We start from the raw sequence: 16351 nt of genomic DNA on the forward strand, positions 1-16351 counted from the left end.
CAAATTGAATTTCCTTTCTCTGCTTTTCTATTGTTTGTTTGGCTTATTTGAAGACTCATGGCCAAACTCCTTAGGGCTGCCAGAGCCTGCCCTCTGACCTGACAGCTCCGGTAATAGATCTACTTCCTTTTAATTTGGTGGCTCCTTCCTTTTAGCATGTGATCCAAGTGAAAAATGCACCTAGTAACTCTTCAGATGCATTTTCTCAGCTGTGCCCCTAGTTCTTTTGGAGGCAAAAATAAGAAGTGATTTTGCGTTCTAGAATGTTCTGAGAGGAGCTACACCACAGGTAAGTTGGAAAGTGAAACAGTGGTGAGATATTAAAGGGTTGGGCTTCCCTGTTGGCAAGCAACAGCATGACTGCATGACTTGGGAGGACCTTTGGCAGGAATCTGGCTACACAAGCCATTTTTCCCAGACAAGAGCTATGTGTGTGGGTGTAAGGTCTTGAAGCCAGACAGGGGGAAAAAAAAGTGAACAACAGTCTCTGGTTGCTGTTTGCTAGGACATGCTATGTGACAAGATGGTGTCAGCGACCTGAGTCTCCCTCTCCTTCACCCTTAGAAGCTTGTAGGTTTCAAATCTGTGACTCCTGACCCTGACCCTGTTAGTATATAGGCAGTTCTACTGGCTTGCTCTCAGGAACCTAGAAACTGCTGGCAAACCTACTAGGTTTGTCAGGTGTGTGTTTCTGATTAAAAGGACCATTAGCCACCTCAGATCTCTCTCTCTGCTTCCTCCTCTCCCTCCCCACCTTCTTGTCTCCCTTGTCTGCATGGTGACTTCTTCAGTCTTGTCCCCTGAGACAGGTGAATTCACCTGGGAGCCATTCCTGAATAAACCTGCTTTTATTCTTTTAATTTGACTTGAATTGACTTATTTCGTCTCAAAGAAAACCTATTAGAAGCTACCTTCATTTATCTAGGGGTATCCTAGACACATGCTTACTTGTCTACCACAGACACCATAACCATTTTTACTCTTGAAAGAAACAGTATTTATTGGGAATTATAGTCAGCCTTCTGTTCTGAAATGGTGGTATCACTTAGGATTCTGTGGGTGATTTTGGGAGAAAAGATCCCAGAACTCAGGCAGGTCTGTTTTTTTTGTTTGTTTGTTTTTTGTTTTTGTTTTGTTTTTAATCTAGGAAACTCATTCCTGGGAGGCAAGTGCCAGCTTGGTAGTATATACTAATGATACTTAGCCTTTCAAAAAGCCACTGCTTGACTTGAGAGATGGTTGTTAGCAAAATGTTTGCCTTGCAAGTATGAGAAGCTGAGTTCCATCCCAGAATTTCAGAATTGATATTTAAAAATAAAGGTTGGACATGGTGGCATGTGCTTGTAACAACTGAGGAGGTAAAGAGGGGCAGCTTCTAGAGTCTGCCATGCAATCATGAGGACCTGAGTTTAGATCCCCAGAACCAATTTAAAAGTCAGGTGTGGCAGTGCCCATATGTAACCCAGTGATAGGTGCAGAAGGCAGATCCTGGGGGTTTGCTGGTGAGCCAGTCCAGCAGAAATGGTGAGGTCCAGGCTCAGTAAGAGATCCTATCTCAGAAAGTAGGTAGAGAAGCAATTGAGTAGAACAGACATCAACCTCTGACCCCTACACTTTCCTGGATGGGTTAGCACATCAGCACATATACATATACCACATGTATAAGCACAGATGCATTGCACACTGGCATTCCAGAACAGATATTTGGAACCCATGCCAGAAGAACCTAAAAACTATGCTTGGACAGGTCTACATAATGAGGGCTAACTAGAAAATCTAGTTATCATCTTTGAGGGAGCTTTGGATTCACAGTCAGTTCCCTATTCCTTATAGACCGTCAAGTAGGTATTAACCCTGGGCATTCTGGCCCTTTAAGATGGCTTTAGGTTGTATGGGATCCTGCTTGCTGCTGTTCAGTTGAGAGACCTGAAAGTGAAGCCGTCTGTGTGAGTTGAGAGAATTAATCCTTATTGTGGATTGACAATAATATAGGTAAAGAAGATTAGTGACTTAAAACCATTTGGCTCTCCTCTATTTAACAAACTTGTGGCTCTCGGGTGGTAGAAGCAGAACCCTGGGGGGGGGGGGCGGATTCAGATGGCTGACTGTCCACTGAGAGCTGTTCGCTCAGATTGTCATATCAAAATGCTGAAGTAAGCCAAGTGCGGTGGCTCGTTCCTTTCATCCCAGCCACTCAGGTGATCAAGGGTTTGAGATGACCCTGAGTTATACAGGGAGCTACAAAGTAAGACTCTTAATGTTTTTTTTAAAGTAGTGATTAAGAGAGGTTTTGTAACATGAGCCTATAATTGCAGTGTTTAGAAGGCTGAGGCAGAAGGATGGAGAGTTCCTCAGCTCAATAGTGAGTTCAGATCGTCTTGGACTACAGAATGAGACCCTGTCTAAAAAAAAAAAAAATTTTTTTAAAGGAGAAAATAAAAGAACAGAGGCAGCTTCCTCTTCCCACACCACTGAGGCGGGCTCAGGTGGTTTGTTTATTGAGCTTTCATAATAGTCCATGAGGGCACTAACAAAGGCTAGTGTGTGTGACTGATGAGGCACAGTAGGCCTGGGAAGGAATTGAGATGCTCTGAAAAGACTTCCCAACCTGAAGCAGCCCCATTTGTGATGCTATTAGCACTGGAGCTGGGGAGGTAAGTGGTTTCTCAGTCCTTTATCCCACGAGTGTGATAAAATACCTGACAGCAGCAGCTTATGGGAGGAGGGGTTTGGGGTCATTCTGCACCTATATCCAGAAAGCAGAGTGTTGGATGCTGAGATAACTTCTTTTCATGCATTCTAGACTCAAGTCAGGGGACCCTGCTGCTTTGCTTTACTGTGTCTGTCTACCTCAGTTAACTTAAGCAAGATAATCCTCACAGGCATACCAAGGGCTAACCTAACCTAAACAATCCCTCATGGCTGTGAACGGAACTTGTCTACTAGGTGGTTCCAGATCCTGTCAAGTTTACAGCTAACATTGACCACCACAAGTAGCTAGTCATGACCTTTGGGGTCTTGTGTTCTAGAGGTCCCCAAGTCCTTTGAATTTAGTTATTGGCCTAATTTCATCATAGGTTTTCCCAAGTGCTTAGATGTTCTGTGTCCCTCAAGGGATGGCTGTTGGGCAGCTTTATGTATCCTTGGAAACCAAATCTTCTTATGAGTTTTAAAGCACACCCCACCTCCCACCTCAAGCCACTTGTATTCTTAGTACAGTGTTGATGGGCTCAGTGTAGAAGGTTCTAGAACATCTTGATAGTCATGCAGCAATGCCTTCTCTGTTTTATTGTTTTATTTTAAAGCAGTAAAAGGCACAGGCCCTGGGAACAATGACATTTCTCTGCATCAGTCGTCAGTCTGTGGAGTTTCTGTTATCAAAATTTCCAGAAAGGATTGTTTACAGAACATTTATTTTTAACATGAATCAGTGACATTTCTTATCCAAACATTTTTTTTGTTGTTGTTCTAACCTTCTGTGGACTCTGGTCCACATAACCAGTCCCTGTCATCCATCTTTTGAGAGCAATGTTACAGGAATGGAAAGAAAGGTGCACCCGTTTCTTCCAGAATTGAGAAGCAAGGTGATTTTTTTTTTTAGGTGAACTCCTGCTAGGCCTGTGTTCCTAGATTTCAGAAGCTGCCATAATGGGGCTCAGAGCACCTGGAGGGTTTGTTAGAGTGTGTATATTGAGGGGCAGCAGCAGAAGCTGTGTGTGGGAGACTAGGGATGAGAAATAAAGAGGGGTGATGGCCTAGCTCTGCATTTTGTGCATCAGGCCTGGCACAGTAATCATTTTCATAATCTTTCCACTTTGTGTTTTAGATTCTGAGAAATATGCCGGAGAATTAAAGGATTTTTTATGACTCCCAAACCGAACCTCATGAATGGGCTCAGTTGTTCCTTGGGGGAGGCAGAGGTCTATCCTGTGTCATCTTCAGACTTTACTCACTGGCCACATTCCTAGAGGCCTGGCCACCCTGTTGTGTCGTGCCTAGCATGCTCTGTTGCTGCAGCCCCTGTATACCTGGCATCTGGTCTTGGTGTGCACTGGGCATACTCAGGGTTCTGCCAGGCATGGCTGGAGTCTGAATTAGAAGCTCTGCTCCTCTAGGACTCGCTTACAAAAAACACTGTGTTATTTTGGTCATAAAATCACCCCTCTGAAATACCTTATGACAGATTGTGGTTTGGTTTATTGTTGATGTAATTACTTGTCTCTGTCTTCTATAACCTTATTCTAAAATATAAGGGTTAGAGTTAGTTCATTTTATATTTGAGCTTATATAATAATTCTGTTTCTGTTAGAGTTATTTAATTTACAATTACCTAACACTTTGTTTTTAGATTTATTTTCATATTAAAAATAATATACTAAAATTATTTAGATAGAAATAATTTTTATGTTCTAGATATTATTTTTAACTTTTTTTCAATCAATGCATGCTAAAGTTTTTGTCTTGGTTTGATTTTTGTGTTTTTTAAGACATAGTTTCTCTGTGTAGCTCTAGCTGTCCTGGAACTTTCTCTGTAGACCAAGCTGGCCTCAAACTCAGAGATCTGCCTACCTCTGCCTCTGAGTGCTGGTTTTAAAGGTATGTGCCACCATACCCAGCTAATTTTTAAATTTTATGCTTAACTTATTTTAAAGACATACTTTTAGTAAAAGACAGCAAGTAACTTTTCTCTCTATGAGGGTAAAAATATCTAGAGCTTACAAAAAATAAGTGCATTTATTATTTGTGTGTGTGTGTGTGTATGTATGTATGTATGTATGTATGTATGTATGTCAGAGACAACTTGTATAAGTTGGTTATTTGCTAACATCATGTTAATCCTGAGGATGGAGCTCAGGTCTAGTGGTAAGCACCTGTAGATGGTGACCCATCTCATTGGTCTTGTCTAGGGAATTTAAAAGTAGCCATTGTGAAAAAAATATAACAGTGATTTTAAAAAAGAACAAAACCTTCTATATATATGGAAAAAACATGGCAAGTAGATTTAAGCAGAACAGAATTTCTTGAGAATCCATCAGGAATCAAGGGTCTGAGGCATTGTCTAGTTTCTGACTAGTTTTGCGTATCTGACTATTAATCCAAGTTGAGACCCCAAATTCTTTCCTTGCTAACATAGAAAGTCTAAGTTAGAAATGAAAATGTCCATCCTCATTGTCCTCTGATGATTTCCTGTCTCCTGTCTCTCCAGATGGTGATCTGTCATGTGGTGGGTGAGACTCTCCAGTTCTTGGTCAGTGCAGGGCCTGCCTCCACCACAGGCTCAGAATGCCAGCTGTATGATGTCCGGCTTTCCCCATTTCATTTAAAGGTAAGGCTGTGTAGATGCTATCAGTCACAGGAAATACACGGTAGTCTTGATCTTGTGTTCCCTACCATAGGAGGGACACAGGGAGGATTCCTCCATGCTGAGTTACAGGGCTCTGAGTATCATTCTTATTAATTATGAATCAGGTCATTATCTTTAAACTGTAAGTCACCATGAACATGACACAGAAAAGCACACCACCCTGTACGGTCTATACCCATCATAGATGATGACTCCCCACAGCTGTGTAGTTGAAGTCTCTTCTTCTAGTTCTTTCATCCCTATATACTCTGTCCCCTCTCTAAGGCCATGTGGAACTGCCCACCTTACCTATTGCAAGTGGACACAGTTGATCTGATACAAATATCGGCACTTTGAGGGCTACAGGACTGCAGGCTAATAATGTTACTGTTGGCTATATATTCGTGGTAAAGAGCTTGTGTACCACCTCACTCTTTGCTTGGTCACTGTACCCTGTTCTTTTTCAGCTCAGTTACCATGCGTGAAGTTCTCAAACCATACCTATTGGCCTGTTCTCCTTCTAACCTCTATCATTATTAAAGATGCTTATGATTCCTTTTGGTCACCTGGAGATATAAGATGTTCTCACCACATTAAGGTCCAGGCCCTAATCACACCTGCCAGGTCCTGTTTACTATATATAAGGCTTCATGGATGAAGGCCTGGTCATCTTCCCATGACTCTGCGTACTCTACATGAGTATACTGTCCAGTACAGGAGAGCAGTGGGCTGCTGGAGTGGCCCAGGTGAGGGGAAGTATCCCTTGGTTCTCTCTATATAATCCCAGGGACATGTGGACATGGATACTGGCCATTCCCAGAACTGAAGACAGGGTGCGCTGGGTCCCTGTGCTCTCTCCACTCTCCTATGCCTTGGTGACAGAAAAGGAAGCACAGAGCACAGGGAGCTCCTCATTTAAATAAGGCTATGGAGTGTCAGTGACACCTGGCCTGAGGGGCTACCTGGACAGAGGGGAGACTGGAAAGGAGTTTAGCAGGATCTTCACATCTATTCTGGAAGAACATGATAGACCAAGGCAGAAGCTGAGCTGTTGTCTGTGAGAACATGTGACTAAAGGAACACACAGGGCTGGAAGGATGGCTCAGTGGTTAAGAGCACATGCTGTTGTTGCAGATGACCTGGCTTTCATTTCCAGCATCCTCATGGTAGCTTACAGTCTTTCATAACTCTAGTTCCAGATGGCATTTCACCTCTTCTGTCCTCCAGGGGCACCAGGAATGCATACAGTATACTGACATACACACAGGCAACTCATACATATTATCTTAATTATTTTTCGGTTGCTGTAATAAAACACCATGACCAAAGCAACTAGGGAGGAGAGAGTTCATGCCAGCTTATAACTCTCAAATAACATTCCATCACTGAAGGAAGTCAGGGTAGAAGCTCAAGGTAGAAACCTGGAGGCAGGAACTGAAGCAGTGGCCATGAAGGGGTACAGCTTACTGGCTTACTCCCCCATGGCTTGCTCAGCCTGCTTATATAACCTAGGGCCACCTGCTCAGGGGTAACACTGCCCACTGTGAACTGTGTTCTTCCATATCAGTCACTAATCAAAATCCATACATACTTGATTATAGGCTAATCTGCTATGATTTCAAGCTATGTTTAGGTTTGGGTCATGATAACAAAAATCAACCAATACCCACATGAAATAAAAATAAATCTTAAAAAGATGAACACACAGAGAGCTTTAGTGCATATGGACACAGCACTCTGCATGCACATATGATATGGATGCACACCTTGTACAAATACAGCACACATTACACAATGTGCACATACAAATGGCACATGTATACACAGTATGCACACACATGACACACATAACAGCATCCATATAAGATATAATAAAGGGTCATGTGAAGATCTCAGCCACCCAGTAACTGTTGCTTGGTGGATTGTTCTCATAGGTGGAATTCCACATGGAAGAGAAGAGAGAGGACATCCAGATCAGGTGGTCTTTTACCCATGTACCAGAAACAGCCATCACGATCCAGCCCCAGGCCCCAGGGGAGGTCAGTCCGTAAGTTTTTATCATTCTTTCACTGGTTTGAGGATGCATGAGTGGCTAGGGCATGTCTAGAATTGGGCAGCTTGAAAGTGGATGGCCCCTGCCACCCACTCTCCCCATTCTCCCTTAGGATACAAGGGACGGGGCTCTGTGGGAACAGCTTTGATAGAGAGGACAATTTCCTTTCCACTTTCTGGGGCTTTAGGGTATGAGGACAGAAGCTGGGCTGCAGTGAGTGTGTGGAAAGTGTCCCGGTGTCACTTTCCTTGTTGCACAAGGGAATTCTTTCTGTGGCTTTTACAGAATTCCCTTGTAGTTCTGCTCCATTTCAGCCAGGTCAGCCACGGAAGCCTCACCTCAGTAGAGAGGTGTGGACTTTGCAGGGTGTTTGCACAAAGATACTTCCCCTCTTCTCCTTTCATCTCACTTCTGTCTTTCCTCTCTTTACTTTTTTTTTTCTTCTGGAGCCGGGAATGGAACCCAGGGCCTCGGACATGCTAAACAAGTGCTCCATCCCAGTCCCATCACTGTCCCAGCCCCATCACTGTCCCAGCCCCATCACTGTCCCAGCCTTCATACTTGTATGTAAATGTGCACAATGTAAGGATTTTGTTGGTTTGACTTTGGTTTGGTTTGAGCTGGTAAATTTCACACACACACACACACACACACACACACACACACACACACTGACTGAGGAAAATTAACTAATATAAGATTGGTAATACAGCTACCCAGGAGCAAAACAAAGAATCTTGAACACAGAATGGTCCCCTTCTCAGCAGAAGAGATTGAACATGTCAGGGTTTGTCTGTATGGACTGCAGGCCTGGACAACTGATGTCATTGTCTGAGAGAAGCAAACAGCAGAAGGAAGGAGGAAGAGAGAATGAATTGGGGTGGCGCCTTCCTTCTCCTTCTGCTTCTTGCTTCTCTCTGATGATGCCATCATTTGTCTAGGCCTGCAGTCTACATAGGCATGTGGAAAAGGGAATTTCTTATGAGAAAATCACCAGTCTGTGTGATTCCTTGAGTCATTTCCCCCCATGGGTAGCTGTGTACCAATCTGATACTGATTAATTTGCCTCAGTCAGTGTGCAAGCATAGGATTTCCCCATCTTTGTTGATATATATATATATATATATATATATATATATATATATATATAAATTTTTTTTAAATTTTTATGTGTATGAGGGTTTTTGCCTGCATAGGTGTCTGTGTATCTTGTGTGTGTAGTGCCATCAGTCCAGAGTTCCTCTGTCTACTGAGTAAGAAACCATTGTGCAGGTCAGACAGAGAAAGAAGAGCTCAAGGTGAGGCACAGTCTAACATGGGACATTATTCAGCCAGGAGTGGAGTGATGTGCTGGTGCATGCTGTATCCTGATTAGCTTTGCAAACAGTAAACAAAGCCTGATTAAGGAGACATATGTGGCATTATGACACATGAAGTCCAGAGGAGGCAATCCACAGAAAAAGAAAGATGGATGACAAAGGTTGGAGACGTGACTCTTGATAGGATGGAGTCTGGGGTTTATCTTTAAGGAGTAGTGAACATATTTAAGTAGTGGATGCTTAGTACTACGTATGTCCAAATGAGCAGTCCAATGCACATTTTAAATGATTATTGTATACCATGTATCTTTCATTTCAACTTAGGTTATCAAGGGTCCATTTAAGGCATAAGTAATGGCCTCCTTCTTCAAAGCACAGGCTCTTAACTGTTTCAACCACTTGGATTTGACTCTTGGTTCTCCTAATTATGGACTGTGTGGCTCTGTGAATGTCACCTGACTTCTCTCTGCTTAAATGTCCTTATCTGTGAAGTGGAGGGAATGTGATGTAAAGGGTTAAGCTAGTTAATCCATGTGTGTGAGAGAAGCTGGCTTTCAGTGAGAGCCATGGAAACATTAACTGTTTTGGTTCTTGGTACTTAGAGGCCTTATGTTTTAGAGATTCAATAGATACAGGCCAAGTTCACTGTAGGGAGGCCTGGCTAGTCAGGGGGGAGGCAGCCAGTTGTCTTTGAACAACACAGAATGCTCCAGTTTTCCTTTCTAAAGTCAGTTCCTGCTGTACATGTTGCAAGTGTCAAGCCAGTGGGAACCTTGCCTATCTAGCCAGATGGGTCCCCCAGTGAGGGGAATTGGCACCCAAGGTGCTCTCAAGCTGCCTACTATAGAATGGCATTGGAACCAAGGTGCTAGATCTTGGCAGCACTTGACCATCACAGCTTCTCTCCCCAAATCTCAGAAAGATGGCACGGATGCTTGGGCTGCACCACAGTGGGTCCTGTCATCTTAGCAAATGTCCACGCAGTCCTTTTTCTCAAAAGTTAAAATGAAAGCTATAATACTGAAATAAGACCCAAGGAGACCAATGTATCTTTCACATTAATTGAGATTTTAAAAATACACACTTTAAATCTGGGTATGGTACCATAGGCCTGTAATCCTGGTCCATGGGAGGCAGAAGCAAGAGGATCATGAGTTTGAGTCCACCTTGGGATACACAGTGAGATTTTGCCTTAAAAAACCCAAGGTCTGGCAATGTAGTCCAGTGATAGGATACTTACCCAATATAGGAAAAGCCATAGGCTCTATCTTTAATACTGAAAAATTAAATAAAACCCAAAACCTGTGCACTAAAAACATTTATAGCAGTGGTTATCAACCTTCCTAACACTGGAATCTATTATACAGTTACTCATGTTGTAGTGACACCCAAATAATAAAATCATTTTGTTGCTACTTCATAACTGTAATATTGCTACTGTTATAAATCATAATGTAAATATCTGATATGCAGGACAGCTGATATGTAGACCCATATGAAAGGGCCGTCTATCTCTAATGGGGTCGTGACCCACAAGTTGAGAACCACTGATTTATAGAGGTCTGCTGCACAGACCAGAACCATGCACACATGAACAAGCACCAGTACCCAGATAGGAATGGTGCAAAACGAGTCCCAGGAAGCTTACTGTGGTCCCTTCACAGGCTTCACATGGGGTACTGAGACCCTGACATCTTGAATTTGGGAGATGTCTAAATTACTGAGTGGTAGCAGTTAAAGCTCAATTCATAACTTGATGGGATCTGTGGAAACAAGCTTCCAAACAAGTCATTGAGGGAGCTTCATTTGAGATGGCAAGACCCATCCTAAATGCGGGCAATACCATCTCATAGGCTAGAATCCCAGCATGAATGAAGGAAAAACAAGTTGAGACAGAATTCATCTCTCTCTGCCTCCTGATACACACTGTGATTAGCTGCTTCACAGTTTTGCTACCTTGCCTTCCCTGTCATGATAGACTGGGCCTTAAAACTGTGAGCCAAAATGAACCTTTATTCCTTAAGTGGCTTTTGTTAAAGCAACAAACCAGATAACCAATACAGCTACAATCAACAGATCCAATAACTGAAAGCAGCACATATTTATTGCTGTTCAGTGTTTGGGCCCTGAAGTCTTTGCACAGCTTATCTTGTCCTAAACCCTGGCTCTATTTGCTTGCCATCAAGTTCTTGACGAGGCTGTGCTCCTCTACAGGTCAGGGGCCTCTTCAGCCCCACATAGTTGGTAACATGATTAGTTCATTATGTACTAAGGTCCCCAATTTCTCAATGGCTGTGCTCCTGAAGACTGCTGCTATTCCTGGCTTGTCATGAGCTTGCAGAACAGTGGCAGTCCTAAAGGTAAGAGCTAGCATCAAACTAAAGTTGCACAATGTCGTCTGATGGTTTAACATCTAGCACACCTGTCTGGTACTTGTATCTGGCATGCAGTGATCTGATGACCTGTCTCTCTCCAGAAGCAGCTGCTCAGGGTAAACATGCTTTCTGAAGCCCTTGAGGATCTTTTCAAGCAACTAGTTAGTGCTGCCTCTCCATCTGTTTTTCTGAGCACCAAGCCCATGCAGGTCAAAGAAACTCAGGTAAGCCCAGATCACAGGACACAGGATATTCTGATCAGAACTCCATACTGGGAATGGTTGCCAGGCCACTCACTGCTGAAGCTATGGTCCTCCAGTTTGTACTTTTCAATAGACAGTGTCAGCTGGTGTCAGGGTTTGATGCTAAGTTCTAGGTGACTAGGATCACAGAAATACAAGAGGCCATCTTTATCCTCCTTCACTTATAGGGTGTAGGCAAAGCTCAGCTAGCAGAAAAGGGCAGCAGGAGGGTTATAGTCTTCCCTCTCAGAGGCATAAGGCAGGGAGAGTCAGTCTTTCCAAATACCACCATCAGTTATACATCTACAGAGGTAGAAGCAAGCCCAAGCTACTTCATCTTCTAGTAATCCTATTAATAGTGGATTCTTGGAGAACAGAGGGGACTAGTAATTGGAAATATAAAAATCTGAGATAGTTCACAAAATAGTTTTGTATTTTCAGAATCCATGAACTCAAAAACAAAAGGTCCTAGGCTATCATATCTAACCACATTCTAAAATGAAATTGTCCTGTTTCATTAAGTGCCATACCCATGACAGCTCTCCAGAGAAATTGAACACTTAAGCATGGGGATGAGAGAGATTTACAACATATGTTATGATGTTATGGCTAATAAATACATGGTGTGATTCCAGCTCATGTCTGAAGCCTTAAACATTGGGAAAGTTGATAGTTTGGCTCAACTCCAAACTGACCACTGGCTCAGAGCTCAAAGCCCAGGAAGACTAGAGTTTCTGTTTGATTCTAAAAGCAGAAAAAAACTATGCCCCAGCTTGAGCTGTCTGGAAGGAGGAATTCTTTCTCATTTGGGGATGGCTCAGACTTTTCTACTCAGGCTTTCAACTGATGGAATGAAGCCCATCCCACTAGCCATCTACTTTATTCAGTCTGTCCATTTAAATGTTGGTCTCTTGGGCTTATAGTTGGAGGGGTCCTCCTGTAGCATGCAACATCCATAAAATGCAGAATTCAATTTCTAAGACTATATATCTTAGGCATGGTGGCATATGCCTCTAATACTAGCACGCAGGAGGCAGAGGCCAGAAAATCAGAAGTTCAAGGTCATCCTCCATTACAGAATGAGTCTAACGCCAACTGAGTCTGCATGACACATGACACAATACCCTGTCTCAGAAAAAAAAGTCTGTCTTGAACATTGATCCCATTCCTAACAGCCGTCATAGAAACATTCAGAATATTATTGACCAAGTACCTTGGTATTTATGGCCTAGAAGTAGAACCCTTATAACTTAGTGGTTAAAGCACTTGTGCCAGTATGAAGACTGGAATTTGGATTCCTAGGACCCAAAGTAAATGCCTGGTAGGCATGGTAGTCTGCCTATAATTTTAGTCTCTGAAGGCAGAGGCCAGGGTGTTCAAGGGAGAGACCCTGCCTTAATGACTAAGGTAGAAACTGATTAAGGATTACACCTGATCGTAACCACGGGCTTTCATATGCATAGACATGTTCATGTTCACACACATGTGAGTCTCCCACATATACATACGTGTGCACATACTCATGAAGGAAAAAAAAATAGCCAAACGTACACAACTGACAAAGTATCTCATCTCTAACCCATCCCTTGCTTTAAGGGCAGCCAGTGCCTGATGCCCTTCTGAGAATGAAATAAGACTGCACCTGCCTCTGTTCCCTCGCTTGTGCAATAACCAGGGGTTCATAGCTGTCCTTCCTGTGACTGTAGGCCAGAAGTGATCACAGGCTGATGGCCATTTATACCTAGATGTTGTCCTGTCTAGCACAACAGCCCGAAGACCAACTCACTATCTAAAGTACCTCTCCTGTGTCTGAGCATGGAACCATGTGCTGGCTAGTCTTCACTGCCCTGGAAAGTAGACCACAGGCAGACTTGAACAGGGTCATCATTACTTGGTAATCTTCATTTGAGGTAGAAAAGGCTCACTGTAGAGGCAGCAGAACCTTTCCATATGGGATAGGCGTGTCAAGCTGACCCTGGAGTTCAGGTGACCTGTTCTGAAGTCCCTGAAGACATTTGTACCCGAAGATACTGTCCCATATAGGAGCCAGGATCCCTGGCCACCCCTCACATCCTCTCAGCTGTTGTCCTGCTTTTCCCCCACAGACTCTACAGTGCACTTCCTCCACTGCTCAGGAACCCTGCCCTCCCAAACCTCCAAGGGCTCATGAACTAAAACTGCAGGTGAAGAATATCCGAGTTTCCCTGCTAAACCACCCTGGTGCTTCAGGTGAGTGCTGGTGCTGCCAGGGCCTCATGGGGTTGCCCACACTGTGGGAGGGACCTTCCTTGAGTGGGAATGGTAAATTCTCTTGTGGCAACCTGGTTGGGTCTACAGTATGATCCCTGCCTTCCTTGGCAGAAATATAGTGAAAAACTTGGTCTTCGGCTAATGGGCTTGGGGTCCAAAAGCCACAAGGTATATCCCCCTGAGCACAGTGAGCAACTGTGGCTGGTGGTGGCCAGTCATGCATACCTAGAAAGTTTGTGGAAAGAATTCTAAATGTTCCAGATTCAGAGAAAGGGCAGGTGTTTGAAACAGTAGCAATGCGAGTAACAATCGGATGGTTGTGCAGGACATATGTGCCAGGAAGCATCACACTGAACCCATGAGATGCAGATAAACCTATCTGCATGTACATGAAGGCCAGGGGAAAGCAGTGTCGTGGTTGCTCTGTTTTCAGCCTGACAGATACTAGTCTTTTTTTTTTTTCTTTTTAAAACTGAGCCAATAAATTCATGTCGAGCATCCCTGAGCCTCTGAACAGCTTACACTGTCTTAAAATGTATATGTGAGTGGAGGAAGGCAGCTGCGGAGTCATGGTCCTCCCAGGATTCCCAATGGTCACTGAGGCCCCCCACTGGCCCTCCCAGGATTCCCAGTGGTCACTGAGGCCCCCCACTGGTCCTCCCAGGATTCCCAGTGGTCACTGAGGCCCCCCACTAGTCCTCCCAGGATTCCCAATGGTCACTGAGGCCCCCCCATGAGAATGGAGTGATGGAGTGATTCTGGTTATTGTTTAAGAAAGCTAGGAATTCTGGTCACTATTTGCAGAGGTTCTTCCAGTTTACAAGGCATAAAGAGGCCTCATTTGAACTACGTCTCTACAAAGATGGCTATAGATGATGTTTTTGGTGCAAGTGCTTGCATATTGCCTTTCATACCTGGATCACCTATTAGCTGAGTGGATCCCCTGGACTTCCAGGCAGGGTTGGGGTCCCAGCTTGGGGTGCACATGCTATGAAACCAGGTCCAATTCCCTATCCACACTAAGATACCCATATCTGGAAATATATTTGAGTTTTTCCTTTGAGGGGGTGACTGAAAATTACCCTACCTGAAGCATGGTAAGGAGTTAAGCATTGTAGTCAAGGTACTGACCACAGAGGACTTCAGGACTGATGCTACAGAGGAAACATTGTCTCAGAGCAGGGACAGCTGTGACATGTCACAGTGCCTATACCAAGTACCCCCATAGGATCTTAGGTTAGATGAGGAATGAAAACACCTGCTTGTTGTAAGTGGGGTATGGGTTGCCTGTGAGGTGCACAGTTTAAGCTCAGTACCAACCATCCTTTGGGTAGGCTGTTAGTCTAGTCTAAAGAGGCGCTAAGCCTCAGTACATAGCATGTTGCTTCTGGGTGAGGCTCCATACCTGGGAGTCCTGCCTGCTTCCAGGATTGACGAATTGATGGAAGGAAGTGGGACACTGAGGTCAGTCCAGGGCTGCTACCACCAAGTTATTGCCCCAGCATTGACAGTGTGTAAATGGAAAATGACAGAAAGGTCTCTTGGGTGAGATTTTTTTCAGTTAATTTATTACTCTTTCTTGTGTGGGTAAGCAAAGGTTTCATGCAATTAAAAGGTAAAAGCTTCATCTGATCACAGGCATTAGCCATGTGTGTGTGGCCCAGCTGAACGATCCTGCACAGCGATTCATCAGCACCCTAGTGAGAAACACTACTGACCTCAGTTGGGAGGAGGAATTCACCTTGTGAGTACAGCCTGCATCCTCAGAGGCCTGGTGGTGACAGTTAGGTCTGCTCAGGATGGACAGATCCTGGAGTCATTGGATAGCACCGTTTACACTAAAATTTATTAAAGAAATGAAAACGAGTTGTCTTGAGTTTCTGAAAGACAGGTAGCCCCATGTCAAACATGGATTTCTTTTTAAAGGCAGCTCCAGGGATTACTCTTCTCCTCTGTCTCTATTGTGACAAAGGACTGTTAAGGGATTCCCTGCTTCCCTCAGCAGCCAGCCACACACAGCAGAAGGAAGCCTCCAACTGATGCCAACCTCTGGTGGAGAAAATAGAAAAGGGACATGAAAACCATTTATAAATAACATTATAGAGATCCTAAATAAAAAGTCATCACATGGTATCCAATGATGCATTAAAATACATCTATTTGAGAGCAATGGCTCTGGTCAAGAGCATTGGCTGTTCTTGCAGAACTAGATTTGAATCTCAGAACCCATATGGTGGCTTACAACTATTCCCAGGGATCCAATACCTTCTTCTGGCCTCTTCAGGAACCAAGCATGCATGTGGTATACATGCATGTAGGCAAAACATGGACATACATAAATTAAGTACATCTAAAATGTTCACATAGCCATTCTATTAAAGATAAATAATTCCAAACTGGGTATGGTAGTATATGCCTTTAATCCCAGTACTTGGGAGGCAGATGTAGAGGCAGGCAGATCTGAGTTTAAGGTTGGCCTGGTTTACATAATGAATTCCAGGAACAGTCAGAGCTATCTAGAGACTCTGTCTCAAAAACAAACAATAGATAAATAAATCCACTTGAGTTTGTACCAGAAATTTAAAGCTGGCTTAATATAAGAAAATTCATTAATAATTTCCACTGTGTCAGTAAATCATAAGGGAAAGTAAACTTCCTGTCTTCACATCTATCCCAAAGAGAGTTAGTAGTGTTTAATAGTGGTTCCCAGTTTTGAAACATTTAACTAGGAGAAATTCATGAACACTTTTGTAATTGGAGTTTAAAAT

The 16351-nt window shown here is 43.5% G+C and overlaps 1 protein-coding gene across 1 annotated transcript in view; it reads left to right on the forward strand.

Annotated features, from left to right (window-relative positions):
- C2cd2 (C2 calcium dependent domain containing 2) overlaps nucleotides 1-16351 on the forward strand; it is a 64969-nt gene that overhangs the window by 22030 nt on the left and 26588 nt on the right. The window contains exons 3-7 of the mRNA XM_028752544.1: nucleotides 5207-5326; nucleotides 7279-7383; nucleotides 11193-11315; nucleotides 13439-13562; nucleotides 15222-15327. Of these exons, the coding sequence (XP_028608377.1) occupies nucleotides 5207-5326; nucleotides 7279-7383; nucleotides 11193-11315; nucleotides 13439-13562; nucleotides 15222-15327 (578 nt within the window). The remainder of the gene's footprint in view (nucleotides 1-5206; nucleotides 5327-7278; nucleotides 7384-11192; nucleotides 11316-13438; nucleotides 13563-15221; nucleotides 15328-16351) is intronic.

The sequence above is a fragment of the Grammomys surdaster genome, unplaced genomic scaffold, assembly GCF_004785775.1.
Source record: "Grammomys surdaster isolate TR1022 unplaced genomic scaffold, NIH_TR_1.0 125925, whole genome shotgun sequence".
In the NCBI taxonomy this organism is placed as follows: domain Eukaryota; kingdom Metazoa; phylum Chordata; class Mammalia; order Rodentia; family Muridae; genus Grammomys; species Grammomys surdaster.